Here is a 16,614-nt window from a genome sequence, read left to right on the forward strand (position 1 = left end):
CTATGGTAGCACCATTTCTCCTGTATGCAAAGTGTAGATGAGCGGTGGCTACGAATTGATCCAAAGTGTGGTATTTCCTTGTTCGTTTGCTAAATTCTAAGTAAAAAAGTCCGAATTTTGTCCCCGACCTTCTCTTAAACAATGGCTGATCCTAAGAAGTAAGTCTGAATTGTGTTTTTAGTCCACAGGTGATAATATTTGTGGCGTAATGTGAATATTCGCGAAGCCGACAGTCATGAGCCACCTTCAATTTTGCTTGTCATGTTTGAAGAAATCGCTATTGAGGGTGAAATACGGCCAGAATGATTAATGTTCAAGGACCAAGAAACCCACCGGCTTCGAAACGGTGCACTGTGCGTAGCAGACCCAGATAGGACAAGGTGAAAATGCGCGACGAGCGACTGACTCCTTTGTGTTTTCAACTGGCAAAGGAAATCGCTTGGGGCATCTGACATCGAACCACTGGCAGCTCGATAAACACAGGCACCAGCGCGGACAATGGTGAATGGTGGCCGGAGTGATTTTGTTTTTGCCGCTTACGAGATGTTCACTTTGACGAATATTGAAAATGTCCAAGGAACTGATGTTAGTTGGCATTTGCATTATTTGACAAGCTCGTCATTTTTGGGTATCGGCTTCCCGTTCATATAACCAAATTTCTTTTTGCTTTTACTTTCCTAAAATGGCCTTTAAAAGTCCGAATCCAAATACAGAACAACATGGGTGCGGGAAACTACTGATTTCAGATTATTTGAATAAGTTCTAACGTTGTGTTCATTTTGTATTTCAGTCCCGATGATCTAGCTACTGCCATCCTCAAGAAGAAGGATCGTCCAAACCGTCTTATTGTCGAGGAGGCCGTAAACGATGACAACTCTGTTGTGTCGTTATCACAGGTATGTACCCTTCCCTAAGTTTGAAAAGGAACCTGAATTTCTATAAAAAAAGGCGATTAACACCAAATCCATCGAACCATGAGCAATATTCGTGCAAATTCCATATGGTTGTAAGAATTTTTTTTCACATCTGGGGTAATTTCGTTTGATCTAAAAGTTTTTGAGGTTTTGATAATTTTTTCGACTGTAGCTCGAAAATTTGCCTGATATTGCTAACCAAATCGAGCTTAAGTTAATCTAAATAGTATATGACTAATTTAGCATCAAGAAATGACTCATAAGCTACCAGAAAGTGTAAGAAGTTTCTAATAGTCCAGGCTATGTGTAATTGGATAACTACGACCTTTCTTTTATCATATCAAGTAGTTATCAGTAACTTTTCCTTTGTGGGATACAAGTGATAAATTGTATATGCGAGTAGCAAGAAACGTTCGTAGCATTATGGTCTTTCAGAATTGAATGGAACCATAATCAATAATTATTATTACTATCAAGACTTGGCATAACTGCACGATTATAATCAAATCCCAGACCGTGATCATAATTCATTATATATTTAGTTACAAATTAACCATTAAATGAGGATCAGCTATCGTTGCCGGTTTGCTAAATATGTTTCAGCCACCTTAAACACTTTACGAGAAAAGTGCGCTCTTCTATTATTCTGGCGCGGCCCCCTAGGTTGCTAACCTCGGAGAGTGTACAGCATAGCCAGCAATGGAGGCTTCTGATCAAGATCTTCGTCCAAAGTTGTACCGAACCAGAATACTCTGATGAGATAGACAAGTGCTTTCGAGTAAGGGTAGTGGTGCTGCTCCTACGAAACATCATGCCATGGTGGGATTTTGAGGTTTTGGAAGTCTAATTTAGATCTTTCCAAACCAAATTCAGAATCTTCCAAATTAATTCCAGAATTTTCCATTTCAAGTTCAAACATTCTAAGATTTCCTGTAAAATAAATAAAAAAAGTCATGTGGGGAAATGAAAGGTCTCGATTAGTACTTTTCAGAGCTGGTCTCATTTTCAACATTTAATGCAGAAAGAAGCGAGCCCGTTGTCAGAACCTACCCAACCGAAAACTCTGAAAAAAGTCGCGAAGTTACCACATATGATGCCTTGGCTCTGAAATATGCTCCATATCGATATCTTTTCAAATAAAATTAATAGTATAATATAATTTTCAGTAATTGACTACAAACCTCCCTCAAGTCCGTCCTAGCAATGCAGCAATATAGAGCATGATCCTACCTTGGTGAAAGTCGCACTATTACTAACAAAGTTATAACAGTTCAAAATTGTCACTTCACGCGAAAGTGGATATTCCGACATATTATATACATATACAACACTCAACTTTATATATAAGAAATACACAAAACCTATCATACCTGAAGCGTATTCGGCCTGGGAATATAATGGTCCAATGATGTTCTCTAGGACATTTCATACTTTTTGAAAATGCAATATGCGCTTTTCGGATTCAACCCTGAAATTGAGTTTAAGTCCACCTTAATTAAGTAATTTTTAGGGGAAATACAACTTTGGTAGAAAGTAAAGTAATGAAAACAGTTAGGGTGGTATCCGACTTCTCTTGCTCCGGGTGTCGGAGAGTAATTAGCAACAATTTAAATTTTAAGTCCTCTGGATTGTCAATGGACTTCAATGAGGTTCTATACGAAATTGCCGAATTAATTGCAGTCATGACAAAAACAACAAATATTGAGGGGATTACATTTTTTGCCAGATCGAAGTCTATTAACGCAGATCAGGCATTTGATAAAGTAAAATGGCGAAACCGATCACGACGAGCCGATCCCGCTTGTGAACGGGACAAAGGTGGAAGAAAAAGAAGAAGTCCATTAACGCAAATAATGATAGAAAATTGATTGACCCCTTAGGTTTTTTTTTCCAAAGAATCCCAACTCCATCCTGTTACTATAATGACTACTACCCCTACGTTTATCACAGCGCGTCAACCGCATCTAGACTGCTGGTTCCTTCAGTATGCTTCAGCTCACCTCATGATTTTCCAAGAAGCTTTCACTTTCCTATGCAACTCTAGGGTGACCATGGGGTTGTTAGTTTCAATATTAACGCGGAACGAATTCAATGTGGTGTTGGTGTTGAGATACATAATTGCATTTCCAAATTTTGGAAAAACGGCCGACTTAGCGCTGCGTCAAGAGATATCAAGTTCGATGCCGCTGTCGGCAGAAACAATGCACCCAAAGCAGACAAAATGAAAGATGCCATAGATGTTCTGCTTGTTAACGTAGATAGGAAGAGCGTAGTGATCGGTGGTAAGATAGAGAATTTTGGTTTTCTTGGCATTTACTTTCAATGCAACCCTACTTGAATAATCGAAATCTAGAGCGGAGTCAAAGAGTAAACAGATGTCATCAGTGTAGTCGACATTTTTGAGGAAAGATAACATTGTCGATCGAAACCCTTCATGTCTCTGAGGCAAGGCAACAGGAAAAATATCATTGACAGACTGCTATCCTGGCAGGCAAGTCTTCTCAAAACCGATGAAGAGCATGTGAAGTGGAGATCTAGATCCTGCATCTTGCTCCAGAATGGTCCGATATGTGTTAATGTGATTGGTACAGAAGGATTCAGTGCTGAAACCAGTCTCCTCTTTGTTGAACAACCTTTCAAAATATGTCAAGATAGGTTTATTTTTTCGGAATTTTAATGACCATCCCCTTCTCAGATTTCCAGTATTTAAGAGAACAGAGCAGAGACTGTAGAAGCTGCAGCAGGGAAAGCAGGACCATCGAAAGTTTCACCACTACCCGAACGATCTTTCCTGTTGCGGCAGCACTCGCCAACGCAATGATGAATTTTCTTTTATCATGGCATACTCAACATCGTACTTATCGTACTGTGCCACGGTAAAAGGGCTTCAATGTGTCGCGCTCATCCATATTCGCAACGATGAACAGATCCCTCAGTTGCTTACATTCATCAATCCCATCTCACTTGGTCAACCAGGTCTTCTAACGTCCTTTTGGGACGTGACCGACAACTTCAGCTGCACTAGATAGATATGAAGGCTTTGGTTGGCGTACCCATTACTGGGCGGCAACCGGGTCGCAGAAACGGTCGTATTGAATTTGGGGGTCCTACACTTCGTTCTCTTGCGAGCTGATGGAGAACTGCGTTATGAAATTGCTTCACGCATTAACGCAACATGGACAAAGAAGCGTTCCACAACTGTTGTTCTTTGTGTTCGATGTGTAGCAACGAGCGTCTCAAATCTAAAATTTACGCAATGTTGTCCGCCCTGTCGCTCTCTATGGTTCTGAGTATTGATCGACTTTAAAAAACAATGAACGGTGTCTTGCGGTAATGGAGAGGAAGATGTTGCGTTCTACTAGTGGCGTGAGACGTTTTGATTGCATCCGAAATGAGGATATCCGCGGTCCATATACGGTTGCACCGATCGTGGAAAAACTGCGAGAAAGGCGTCTTCGATGATATGATCATGAATTTCGCGCTAACGAGAATTCACTTGCCAAGATTGGTGTAAATATCGTAGTCGATGGTAAACGACTATGGTTTCGCAGCGTGGCCGAATTAGTTAACAGATGTAGTTCACTCCCTTTTATTAATCCGCGCCATTGATGCGAATTATATCCAGGGAAAAATCCAAGCCGACCGAAGTTGAACCAGAAAAGTGAAAGGCAGTTTCTCCTCAATTTTCCGGTCCGCCATCAAGTGGATTCGAATTTGTAAAGAGAGCGTTTATATACAGCCGTGTATTAGCCGCTGTGAATTCCTATTTAAAAGGCGATATATGCTTTCCGATTTCACTTGTGCCTTTATCTTAATGTGCTTATTTTGAACCCGTTTAGATTAAACAGATTAGCAGTTCCGAAACCAGAATTATTCTTCTTTGCACCAGCTTTTGCTTTCCTAATCAACGCGATAGTTTCCCGGAAAAGATTTTAAAGAGCGAGGAGATCCCAAGAATTGTGATCTTAGCAAATGTGTTCTTATCAGCTCGAATTTCATGTCCATATCATCGAAGATGGCTCACGCAATTTTTCCTCGATCGATTGATGTCATGATGACGGTGTTACGCTCCTGATCCAACACAATATCTTCGTTTTCGTCACTGTCTTTACCAGTCGGCCAGCGCTCAGAAGCATAGAGGGCGACAGGGCAAATGACAATCACGAAGAACGCCAGTTGTAGAACGCTATTTCATCCAAGTTGTACGGATTTGTGAACCAATTTCATATCGCCGTTTACCATTGGCTGATAACAAGTTGCTCGAAATCAGTTTTAATGCGAGAAAACAACCTCAATATATGAAACGTCGGACGTTGGGGTGAATAGAGGACATTTTCTTGATAAACACTGACAGAGCGGACTTTGATATATCTGCCGAAGCGGATTTGATATACAGGGTGCGGCAGCATAACTTCCTTTTTTAAAAACTCAATAAAAACTATTGTATGCATCGGAAAATATTTATTTGTTTTTTATAATGTAGGTACATGTCTACAGTTTTTATTTACATTGTTTTGAAGATCAAATCTGTTAGGTGACGTCCCCCATTCTCCAGACATTGCGTAAACCGATTTCTGGCGTTTGTCATGACTCTTGTTAGCATAGCAGGTGTTATGTTGGCAATTTCTTCTTGGATGTTGGTCTTCAAATCTTGTAGGGTTCTTGGACAGTTCACATAAACACGGGATTTCAAAAAACCCCATAGAAAAAAATCACAAGGGGACAGATCGGGAGAGCGTGCCGGCCATTCCAAATCGCCTCTAATTGAGATAAGGCGCTCTGGAAAGTGTTCCCTCAAAACAGCCATCGATGCTCTTCAAGTGTGTGCTGTTGCACCGTCTTGTTAGAACCAAGTGTCCCCCAAATCCAAATTTTCTAGCCGTGGGAAAAAAAAATTCTGTAGTATGTTTACATACCGATCCGAATTTACTGTCACTGTAACCTCATTTTCCTCAAAAAACCAGGGACCAATAATTCCAGCTGAGGAAATTGCACACCACAATGTGACTTTGGGTGAATGCAAAGGCTTTTGGTGCAATTCTCGAGGGTTGGTGTCAGCCCAGTAGCGCATGTTTTGTTTGTTAACCGACCCACACAAATGAAAATGGGCTTCATCACTAAAAAAAACAATAGCACCCTCAGGAACGACATCAAGAAGAAGCTCACGTTCTGAAAGCTCCTGCACTATCGCCATCTTATAGGGATGAAAATGAAGATCATCAGAACGATCGGATAGTCCAAGGGCAGATGCATGTTTGCACGCAGAACGCCGTGGCGATCGCAACATTGACGCTCTCACTGCTTCAATGTTCTCAGGTGATCTAACGGGCCGAGGGACTCCAGTTGTTCCTTTTGTCGCACTTGCAGTTTGTCTGAATGTAGTGACCCATGTAACAATTGATTTACGGTCTGGGACGGGAGCCAACGGGGCTATATTAAAGCGATCCCGAAATGCACGCTGTGTTGCTATAACCGAACATCCGCTTGAAAAGTAAACCTCAACGGCAAAGGCACGCTCCTCACTATTCCAACGCATGATGGCGACTGAACCGTGTCGGGACAAAACTTTACAGTATCCCCTCTTGAACGAGACCACTAGCGCTCCGCTATGACATCAACTAACTGAGTGGCGCGCATTTTAAAAAAGGAAGTTATGCTGCCGCACCCTGTATCTGCCGAAGCGGATTTAATATATCTGCCATACGTCGAACTTACTCTTTAGATCCAAAAATTCAATGCAGAGAGTGTGGTGTTTCTCACCGTGTTTCTGAACAAGTAGCAGCACAGCATGTATTGCTTCGGAAGATCCGTAGTTTTTGATAAATCAAATAAGTTCATGATGATTCCATTTTCTTCGGCATGCCCACCATTACGGGCAACCGCATAAGGCAGATCACTTTACTTTCTAACGAAATCGCCATCATCTAATTTGTGACTAGTGCGCTCCTCTCATTGTTTTACCGGCGACCTGATTCACAACACAATCAGCGCACGGGTTTGGGGTGTGGGGAAACGCGTTTGCTGTCAGTAACGGAGAGAAAAAGACAGCGTCTTATGAATGTAGTCTTTTTACCTTTTACTTTTCCCCACTATAAAACGTACGAAGATAGAAATCGTTTAACAAAATACAATGTCGTGATTGTGGTAAAATCGAAAATTGTAAATTCCGAACTCTTTTAATCAATGATATGTTTTGCCAACTGCCTTTTCACCCATATAAGATCATCGGCTATGACAATATAGTTGCCGGGGGGCATCTTTAAGGCTTTGTTTGTAAATGTTTACAAATGGGATAGTTCTACACTCAAATATACGCACAGAAGAAGCAAACGAAACCTTTCATACCTGAAGCGCCCAGCTTCCGGTTTCCTGACTTGTTTAAAGTACTTCATGATTTTTTAGTATCAACACTGTAGTAGGGTATGTGGTCAGCATTGCGCTCCCCCATGATTATTACCCTGCTTTAAATCAGGCACTTGTTCACACCTGATTCAACTGGTATTCAACATCCAGTCACGATACAAACTCCTCTGCCAGCATGGACAGCTAAGTAAAATATTAGCAATTAACAATGTTTTTTTTTTTATTAATACTATATCCGACGCATTTTGCTATATTTATCCAGACATATTGCGAATACCCATGCAGAATTTCCGGGTTCAATTTTGTTCATCGGTATGGGTTGTCTGATTAAACCCCCAAGGACCGACGTTTCAACCCCATTGCAACCTGGAGCTACTATTTTCTTATAAACGCTCAACAATTTTTCAAAATTAATAACAAGCGGGTGATTTCCACGCATTATTCTACTATGCACCGCAGGATGTTGATATGGCTCGTGCAAGAAACTCTAGAACGAAAATTAGAATGCTTCTTTACTACTAGAATACTAATTTAACCATTACCGTTACAACAGCAGAGAAGCATTCCTTCATTTTCTCACTGATTGCGAAAGATCTCAGCACCTTGCGTTCTTAGGGTAACTAGCAGTTAAGAATTATGCAGGAAGTTATTCCACGAGGAGATCGGCAATTCCTACTCCTTTGACCCCTTTGGGAGTTTAGGAGTAGTTCGTGTTGGCATGTTATGCATGGAAAGATCTTTTATCCCTTAAACGAAGGCTGGTCTATTCAGAACATTAATTTGATTTTTCCAGTATCCATCAGATAAATAGATTTGAAGCGTCATAGATGGCTTCATTGGTCCTTTGTATATATAGTAATCATCACTGAACAATATCGAATTGTTCAAATCCCCAGGCATACTCTAATTTGGTGTTGACTGTAAATTTCAGGCGAAAATGGACGAACTGCAACTATTCCGTGGAGACACAGTTCTGCTTAAGGGGAAGAGACGAAAAGAAACTGTTTGCATTGTTCTTTCTGATGAAAATTGTCCAGATGAGAAGATTCGCATGAACCGCGTGGTGAGTTGTTTTTCCGTTCGTAGTACATAAGCCACTTTAGTAGATTCTAATTTATTGTGATATTTCAGGTAAGAAACAATTTGTGTGTTCATATATCGGATGTTGTAGCTATACAGTCTTGCCCGGACGTAATGTACGGGAAGCGTGTTCGAATTCTTCCTATCGACGACACTGTCGAAGATTTGACTGGGTAAGAAGCCGCATTTCATACTTCGGATAGCCTACTTAAAGTGCAATTATTTTCAGTAATTTATTCGAAGTATATCTGAAACCGTATTTCTTGGAGGCTTATCGTCCTATTCACATGGGTGATAACTTCATCGTTCGCGGAGCTATGCGAGCGATTGAATTCAAAGTTGTCCTAACTGAACCAGAGCCGTATTGCATTGTAGCCCCTGATACAGTAATATTTTGCGATGGAGATCCGATCAAACGGGAGGAAGAAGAAGAATCACTAAATGCTGTAGGCTACGACGACATTGGTGGCTGCAGGAAACAGTTGGCTCAAATTAAGGAAATGGTTGAGTTGCCCCTCAGACATCCATCTTTGTTTAAAGCCATTGGAGTTAAGCCGCCACGCGGTATCTTGATGTACGGTCCACCAGGTACTGGCAAAACGTTGATTGCCCGCGCCGTAGCCAACGAAACTGGTGCATTCTTCTTCCTGATCAACGGTCCTGAAATCATGTCGAAATTGGCTGGCGAGTCGGAATCGAATTTGAGAAAAGCGTTTGAGGAGGCAGAAAAAAACGCACCTGCAATTATTTTCATCGACGAAATTGACGCAATTGCCCCGAAACGAGAGAAAACCCATGGTGAAGTCGAAAGGCGCATAGTTTCACAGCTTTTAACGTTGATGGATGGAATGAAGAAAAGTTCACATTTGATCGTTATGGCGGCTACAAACCGACCAAACTCAATCGATCCTGCTCTGCGTCGCTTTGGCCGTTTTGATCGCGAAATCGACATCGGAATTCCGGATGCTACAGGGCGTCTTGAAGTGCTCCGCATTCATACAAAGAATATGCGTCTGGCCGATGATGTCGATCTTGAACAAATCGCAGCTGAAACACACGGTCATGTGGGCGCTGATTTGGCGTCACTGTGCTCTGAAGCGGCCTTACAACAAATTCGTGAGAAGATGGATCTAATCGATCTGGAAGATGACAAGATTGATGCAGAGGTTCTGAATTCATTAGCTGTAACAATGGATAACTTCAGATACGCTATGACGAAATCAACTCCTTCGGCTCTCAGGGAAACTGTGGTCGAGGTACCAAGTGTTACTTGGACTGATATTGGTGGTCTTGAAAATGTCAAGAAAGAACTGCAAGAATTGGTACAGTACCCGGTCGAACATCCAGACAAATTTTTGAAATTTGGCATGCAGCCCAGTCGAGGAGTCCTATTTTATGGTCCCCCTGGCTGCGGTAAGACACTGCTGGCTAAGGCGATAGCCAATGAATGCCAAGCAAATTTCATTTCGGTCAAAGGTCCGGAACTTTTGACTATGTGGTTTGGTGAATCGGAAGCTAATGTTCGAGATATCTTCGATAAGGCCCGATCAGCTTCTCCTTGCGTACTGTTTTTCGACGAATTGGATAGTATCGCAAAGTCACGTGGTGGTAATGTGGGTGATGCTGGTGGCGCAGCAGACAGAGTTATCAATCAGATCCTCACCGAAATGGATGGAATGGGTGCGAAGAAGAACGTTTTTATCATAGGGGCAACAAATCGACCAGATATCATTGATCCGGCTATATTGCGTCCTGGCCGTTTAGATCAACTTATCTACATCCCACTTCCTGATGAGAAATCACGCGAAGCAATTTTGAAAGCCAATCTACGAAAATCACCATTAGCTAAGGATGTCGACTTGAACTTCATTGCTAAAGTAACACAAGGATTTTCGGGTGCCGACTTGACGGAAATTTGCCAACGAGCGTGCAAATTGGCTATCAGACAAGCCATTGAAGTGGAAATAAGGCGGGAGAAGGAACGCGCAGAGAAGCAAAATGCCGCAATGGATGTAAGTAGAGATCTAGTGAATGATTGGACAAAGGTTTTGTTTGATTACTTCAGCATTTTTTATCTTTTTCTTTCCAAGATGGATGAAGACGATCCAGTTCCAGACATAACCCGCGCTCACTTCGAAGAGGCAATGAAGTTCGCTCGACGGTCAGTGTCCGATAATGACATTCGCAAATATGAGATGTTTGCCCAAACATTACAACAGTCACGCGGCTTCGGTTCAAACTTCAGGTAATAATTCTTCTATAATTGATGATTTACAATAAAAAGTACCCTTAACCGTATCTCAACTAAGATTTCTATTTAATTTAACATAATATAATTGCTCTAAGCATGAATATTTACACAACCGCACATATTTGCAGGTTCCCAACAAACGCTGGATCGTCGTCTCAGGGATCAGGATCCAATCAACCATCCAATCCGCCTGGTGATAATGGTGACGATGATCTCTACAGTTAGATACCTAATTAAATGAGAAATAAGTATGAATAAACCCAAAAAGAAACGACTATTCTACTAGTGAAGCATAAGTTAAAATAAAAAGAAACGACTACAAAACATGAATAAGAAATTCTGGGGAAAGACCATTTGTAATGCAATTGCACGAAATTAACATCCCACAAAAGTTAGACGGTTTTACGAAAACAGGAATGCAATTGCACACATAATATTTTATATTTTCTGAAGGAAAAACTAAGAAAATCATCAACATAAAATTAGTTTGGTATTTTGCGATTGGGTTATTAAATTATAATTTTTTTATTCCACATTTCTGTCTTATCTCGAAATGAAATTCTTTTTCTTGCATAGATTAGATTTTTTTCTATAGATTATGGAATTACATCATACAAATAAAATGAGCGTATGCTTTACAAACCTTGTAGTCCTTTTACTGAATTATTGTCCATTAATTAGTTTTGAAGAGTGGCCATTGAAGAATTCATAATTGCCTCGTAAAATGGCGCATCGATGGATAAGACATTGTGTCGCAGATGCATATATAGATATTTCGAGAATAACTTGTTTTCTTTCTTCGTGAAAGGACACCTTGCACTGAGGAAGAGAAAAAGTTGTTCCCGGAATATCGATATGTGGCTGAATACGTCTCTTTACTTTCTTCGCCAGAAACGACCGTGAAATCGTATCAGTAACCTTGATAATCCAAACTATGTTAATTCGAAATCGTGGATAATTCGAATTTGTGTCCTGTTCCCATGAATTTCCTAATTCCAAGTTCCATTATTTGAATTTTGGATAATTCGAAGTTTTTCGTTGGTCGCTTCAACTTATTAATAACTGTTACAGTAAAAATATTAATAATTTGTCAAATTCATCAAGATTTTAGTGAAAAACTAAATCATCATCATCAACGGCGCAACAACCGGTATCCGGTCTAGGCCTGCCTTAATAAGGAACTCCAGACACCCATCGCCCCGTCTTCCTTTGTACCATAGATATTGCCCTTATAGACTTTCCGGGCTGGTTCATCCTCATCCATACGGATTGAGTGTTTCGCCCACCGTAACCTGTTGAACCAGACGGTCGTGGTTCCGCTCATAGATTTCCTCGTTATGTAGGCTACGGAATCCATTGATTACTATTCGGTATTACCCGCCTTCTGCATCAATCGTTTGGGTATGCATTCTATTAAATTTTGTAATAAATTGAACGTCGTATCAGCTACGCGTTTGCTTTTTATGTATGGCAATTAGAGTCCTTGCGAACAACTGATGTTAACATAATTTTGTCATTCATTAAAGCGTCTAACGCGTAACCAGGGAACTTATTACTTCTATTATTACTCAGGACTTGTTCGTAATATTATTCATAACACACTTTCAACAATAGCGATAATTTGAAAAAATCATTTGTAAAGTTAAAATTTGTGGAGATATCGCTATGGTGAAATAAATATGCCCTCCTGTGTATGATGTTGCTAACAAATGAATATCCGCCCTTTATTAATATGTGTCCTATCCACATTGCCTCTTACAGTGTACCGTTACGGTCTTGAATGAAGTGGTCTAACACACTTCAAGGCGCTGATCCGGTCGGATTGTTGCGCCAACGATTATTATTATTATCCACTGCTGCTTAAAGTGTAATCCCGAGTTATCGGGGCTGTATTGTTCTTCCTCTGAGATTGCGTCACGCCAGAGTACTCCAAGATATGTTGTAAGCAAGTCTTGATGGATTTTGAGGTTTTAAGTAACAGCCCTTCGCGATTTTCATAAAGCAGCACAGCAAACACAGCTCCACCTTGATGATGGCTTGTCTCAAATAGACGGATGCCTAATAGTAATATTTAGAAGTTTGATTTTCAAATAGTAGAAATAGGATCGTTTTTGCAGTATTGTATGAAAAATAGTCTGGTACTAAAAGTCTCTTCACTATTTGGGATAACAATTGGTCTTCTCTCCCAAGTTCCGGTGCGTTGCTGACACTCACATATAGGCTGAAAGTGGTATCACAACCTGAAATATTTCCTGCGTATTTGAAAAATGAAAATAATAAAAACGCATAAAGAAGCATGTTAGAGGGTTGTTTTCCTTCTCCTCAGTGTACTCTCATGTTCCTACATACAGCGTGCGTAAAAAGTTCGTCTTGAAATTGCGTTAATTGTATTGTACATATTTGAAAACTTAATATTTGTAGATCCCGCTTTAAATTTTGCTTTTGTTTTATACTTTTCTCGATAAATTTTTTGTTTTGTGTAAAACAAAACCTATTACAATCGATCTGTCTGTCACATCCGATTTACTCGGAAAAGGCTACACCAATTGTCACGAAATTCGGTTAGAACGTGTGGTCTGTGAATCTCTTTATACTCAACGGTTGACATAATTCTGCGCATCGCACATTTTGTTTACCTTGCAATTCGGTGTCCGTTCCAATAAATTCAATTATAAGAAATTCATTTGCACTAGACATAAGAATAAAAATGCATTTTAGACATATACGCAATTTTATTGTATAAATTTGCGTGAAAATGTAAATAAAATGTAGTGAATTGCAAACCCTCACAAAGGATAGATTTGGCATAGTGCTCCGGGCTCGAACTACACTGCCTACAATCCCCTCTGACAATCAGGTGAGAGTGAATACTGAATCTACTCACATCAAAGCCCTCCGTAACAACTATAATGGGAAATGGATAAATGCAGCTAACAGATGTCCCGGAGATGAAACATCAACAAATGATCTTCACAACTACCAATCATTACCGAGTAGTGTTGCATTCTCAAAGAACGCGGGCACGCGCAGAGATTTATTACGAATTCTGTCGAGCGGAAAAACGACTTCACAGACGGAAGGAGTCCAAGTCAGCAGAATATGGTCTTATACACCTCGATGCTAATCCTGGCAGAACAAAGAGGGAATTCTGATTTTCGACAAAATAGGCATATTGGGGCGATGTGTTTAGTATTTTGATGAGCTGCTCAACAATCAAAATATCAGTGAGTTGGGGGTCTCGCCAGTTGAAGACGACGAATAAATACTACCACCACCAAGCATGTAAGAAGTAGTGAGTGTAACTCATCGGCTTAGAAATCATAAGTCGCCAGAAGCCGATGGAATTACAGCCGAATTGGTTAAATATGGAGCGACCGACTACACCAAGCGGTTCATCAAATTATGCTTAAGGGGTGGTGCAGCACAAAAAGGGAAATGTCGCACAGTGCAGCAATTATAGAGATATTACGTTACTGAATACCATCTATAAGATATTCTTCGCTATTTGCTAGGCCGGATAGCTCCATACACCCAGAATATCATTGGCCATACCAAAGAGACTTCACTCCAGGCAAATTAGCAACAGATTAGATTTTCTCTCAGCGGCAAGCTATGCAAAAACTGCAAGTATATGGCCATCAGTTGCATCAGCTTTTCATCGACTTCAAGGCCGCCTATGATAGCATAGGATAAAACTGTACACGGCTATGAGATTAAAAATAACTGACCGATGTGCGAGACCAGATAAAAGCAGCAGGATCACTCTCGAGACCATTCAACATCAACAACGGCCTAAGAAAAGGGGGTGCCCTATCATGCGTCCTCTTTAACCTGGCCCTGGAAAGTGATTCGCGATCTAGATGTCACTACAAGAGGCAATCTGCTAGCCTACTCTGACGATATTGACTTCATAGGAAGAACTACTCCTGGTGGACAGTCCACCTTCATCCAGATAGAGCAGGTGACGCAAGATCTCGTCACGTCAGCGCCAAAGAACCAACAACATCGAACCGCACTGGTCAAACGAAAACAATAAAGGAGACTATAACTTGAGACCGTTGAAAATTTCTCCTATTTGATAACCGTTATGACAATTAAATACGCGCATGGTTGTTGGCTGCCAATAGAGTCTATTTCAGCTTACAAAAACTGTTTCGCTCGAAACGTCTCACAATAGAGTCAAATCGCTTACTGCACAAAACTATAATCTTTCCAGTCCTTATGAATTTCTTCTGGGTTCTTAGCAAGAAAAATTGCAAACATTTGGCCGCGACTGCTTTTAGGGAAATCGAATTGGTGGACCTCGACGTAAAACCGGGGTGTCTTGAGCTCCTTGCTAAGGCAAGCCTACCCCGGATACAGGTTGATGATTATGAGTTGCAAACCTAGTCGTAAAGTATTACCTCTCCGCTATTGAGGTTGATGACGACGCAATTATTCGTACCACTATACAAACATATATGGTCTTGAGGTCTATAGCATTAGCTGTGGATACTAATCAATCCTCAAGATAAATGCACCCAAGCCAGAACACGCATAATTTTTGTTGATTATCATCGAATTCCTGACATAAACTTATTTTTTTTATCATTCCATCACTTTACAAAAGGGATAAGTGTAATGAAATTAACTCTTTCAAAATTATTTAGGCTTAAGCACACTTACCTTCTAGCCATAGAACCAATGCATATAAATGTATCCCCTTACTAGTATAGTTTAAGTTATTCCACTATGCTAAATCTTACCTGCTCACGAAAGGCCGACAAAGAAAATGAATTCAATGTCATTTAAAACAGTAACGATCGTGTTGAATTCAAAGTCTCGCTAGAAAAGTTAGGACATTCACATCATTCGACGCGGCAGGAGGGACCTGGTCCTACCGAGAAATCAGGGTTACTGAGGCATGGACGACATATGTAAGTGGATTAGCCCGGGTAAAACAAATACGTGCCTGCACCCTAAATATTAGTACCTTCACTGGAAAGCGAGAAACTCGGATTTGTGCCCTACAAGAAACTCTATGATGCCAAAAACTGCGACATAGAACACGAACGCGATAAAAATGACTATAAACTTCTCTATTCTGGTAGTCCACACACTCAATGTGGTGTCGGTATTACCACGTCTAAGGGCTTTCGTGATGTGATCTCATCATTATATCAGCTGATCGCATGATTTATGAAGATGCCTTCTGGTAATTGTTCAATACAAAGACTTGTGACGTGCCTGGTGATGGCCATGTGGGTGCCATGAAGGAAAACGGTTTGGGAGGCGAGCGTATAGTCGATTTTGCGGACACTCACGACCTTTTGCTTCGAACTTCAGGTTTTTGACTTGTTTATTAATGTGGAAGATCGATGCCTAGGTTTTCCATATGTAATTGCGGATTCAGAAATTATGAATTTTTGCCGATTCTAGCAAAAAGAAAATTTAAATAAAAGTCGAGTTCAGACTAGGGAGCGATCCTCTCTTAGTGTGGAACTATACAGGTAAGGTAGGTCATTAGTTGGCTTCAGGCTGATTTAGACCATTTTCTTTAGAGTTAAAATTCTGCTGGCGTCATGCCTAAGGTGCTAACTAAACAAAGCGTAACAATACCGGTTGGGTCCAAGCCAGGGGTGATTGTTACGTTTTCGTCCGATGGACTCCTAGAGTGGTCATTGGTCAGGAGTTCTAGAGCACCAGATCTACTTTTCCATTGTTACAGATTGCTACATGTAATTGATTTGGGTTGTATATAATAAAAACTATCTATGAAAAGCAAAGTCTAATAAAGGATAACCTGGTCTAAAGACAAATTATGGAGGGATGGCCAACATCATAACATCATTACTTAAAAAACTGGATGGTTCCTGGACGGAATCTTCTGGTGAGCTTTTGGATATATTAGTTCGGGCACATTTTTTCGCAATCGAAGACGACTGTAGGCTAGATTTCTATTTTGTTTTTGTTGTTTGTTTTCCTACCATTTAAATCTTCTAGCCCAGACGGCGTTATATCAGCTAT

General features: G+C 40.6%; 1 protein-coding gene across 2 annotated transcripts; it reads left to right on the forward strand.

Moving 5' to 3' along the window:
- Window positions 1–11,251, forward strand: LOC119650760 (transitional endoplasmic reticulum ATPase TER94). 2 transcript variants are annotated; one of them, XM_038053865.1, is made up of 7 exons: window positions 1–158; window positions 791–896; window positions 8,209–8,340; window positions 8,409–8,530; window positions 8,587–10,369; window positions 10,448–10,602; window positions 10,737–11,251. In XM_038053865.1, exons 1-7 carry the CDS (start codon window positions 142–144, stop codon window positions 10,831–10,833), a joined length of 2,412 nt encoding a protein of 803 aa, XP_037909793.1. In that variant the 5' UTR covers window positions 1–141; the 3' UTR covers window positions 10,834–11,251. The 2 variants fall into 2 exon arrangements, with proteins under 2 accessions (XP_037909793.1, XP_037909784.1); XM_038053856.1 differs by lacking the exon at window positions 1–158 and adding an exon at window positions 619–723.
- Window positions 11,252–16,614: the final 5,363 nt, after the last annotated feature.

Source organism: Hermetia illucens, chromosome 1 (assembly GCF_905115235.1).
Source record: "Hermetia illucens chromosome 1, iHerIll2.2.curated.20191125, whole genome shotgun sequence".
Taxonomy (NCBI): Eukaryota; Metazoa; Arthropoda; class Insecta; order Diptera; family Stratiomyidae; genus Hermetia; species Hermetia illucens.

Excerpts from the sequence above, each read along its gene's own strand:
- LOC119650760 (XM_038053856.1), top strand. The coding sequence starts at position 683 with ATGGCCTTTAAAAGTCCGAATCCAAATACAGAACAACATGG. Across the intron at positions 8,341-8,408 it reads AGATTCGCATGAACCGCGTG|GTAAGAAACAATTTGTGTGT; the intron begins GTGAGTTGTTTT and ends GTGATATTTCAG. Across the intron at positions 8,531-8,586 it reads ACTGTCGAAGATTTGACTGG|TAATTTATTCGAAGTATATC; the intron begins GTAAGAAGCCGC and ends AATTATTTTCAG.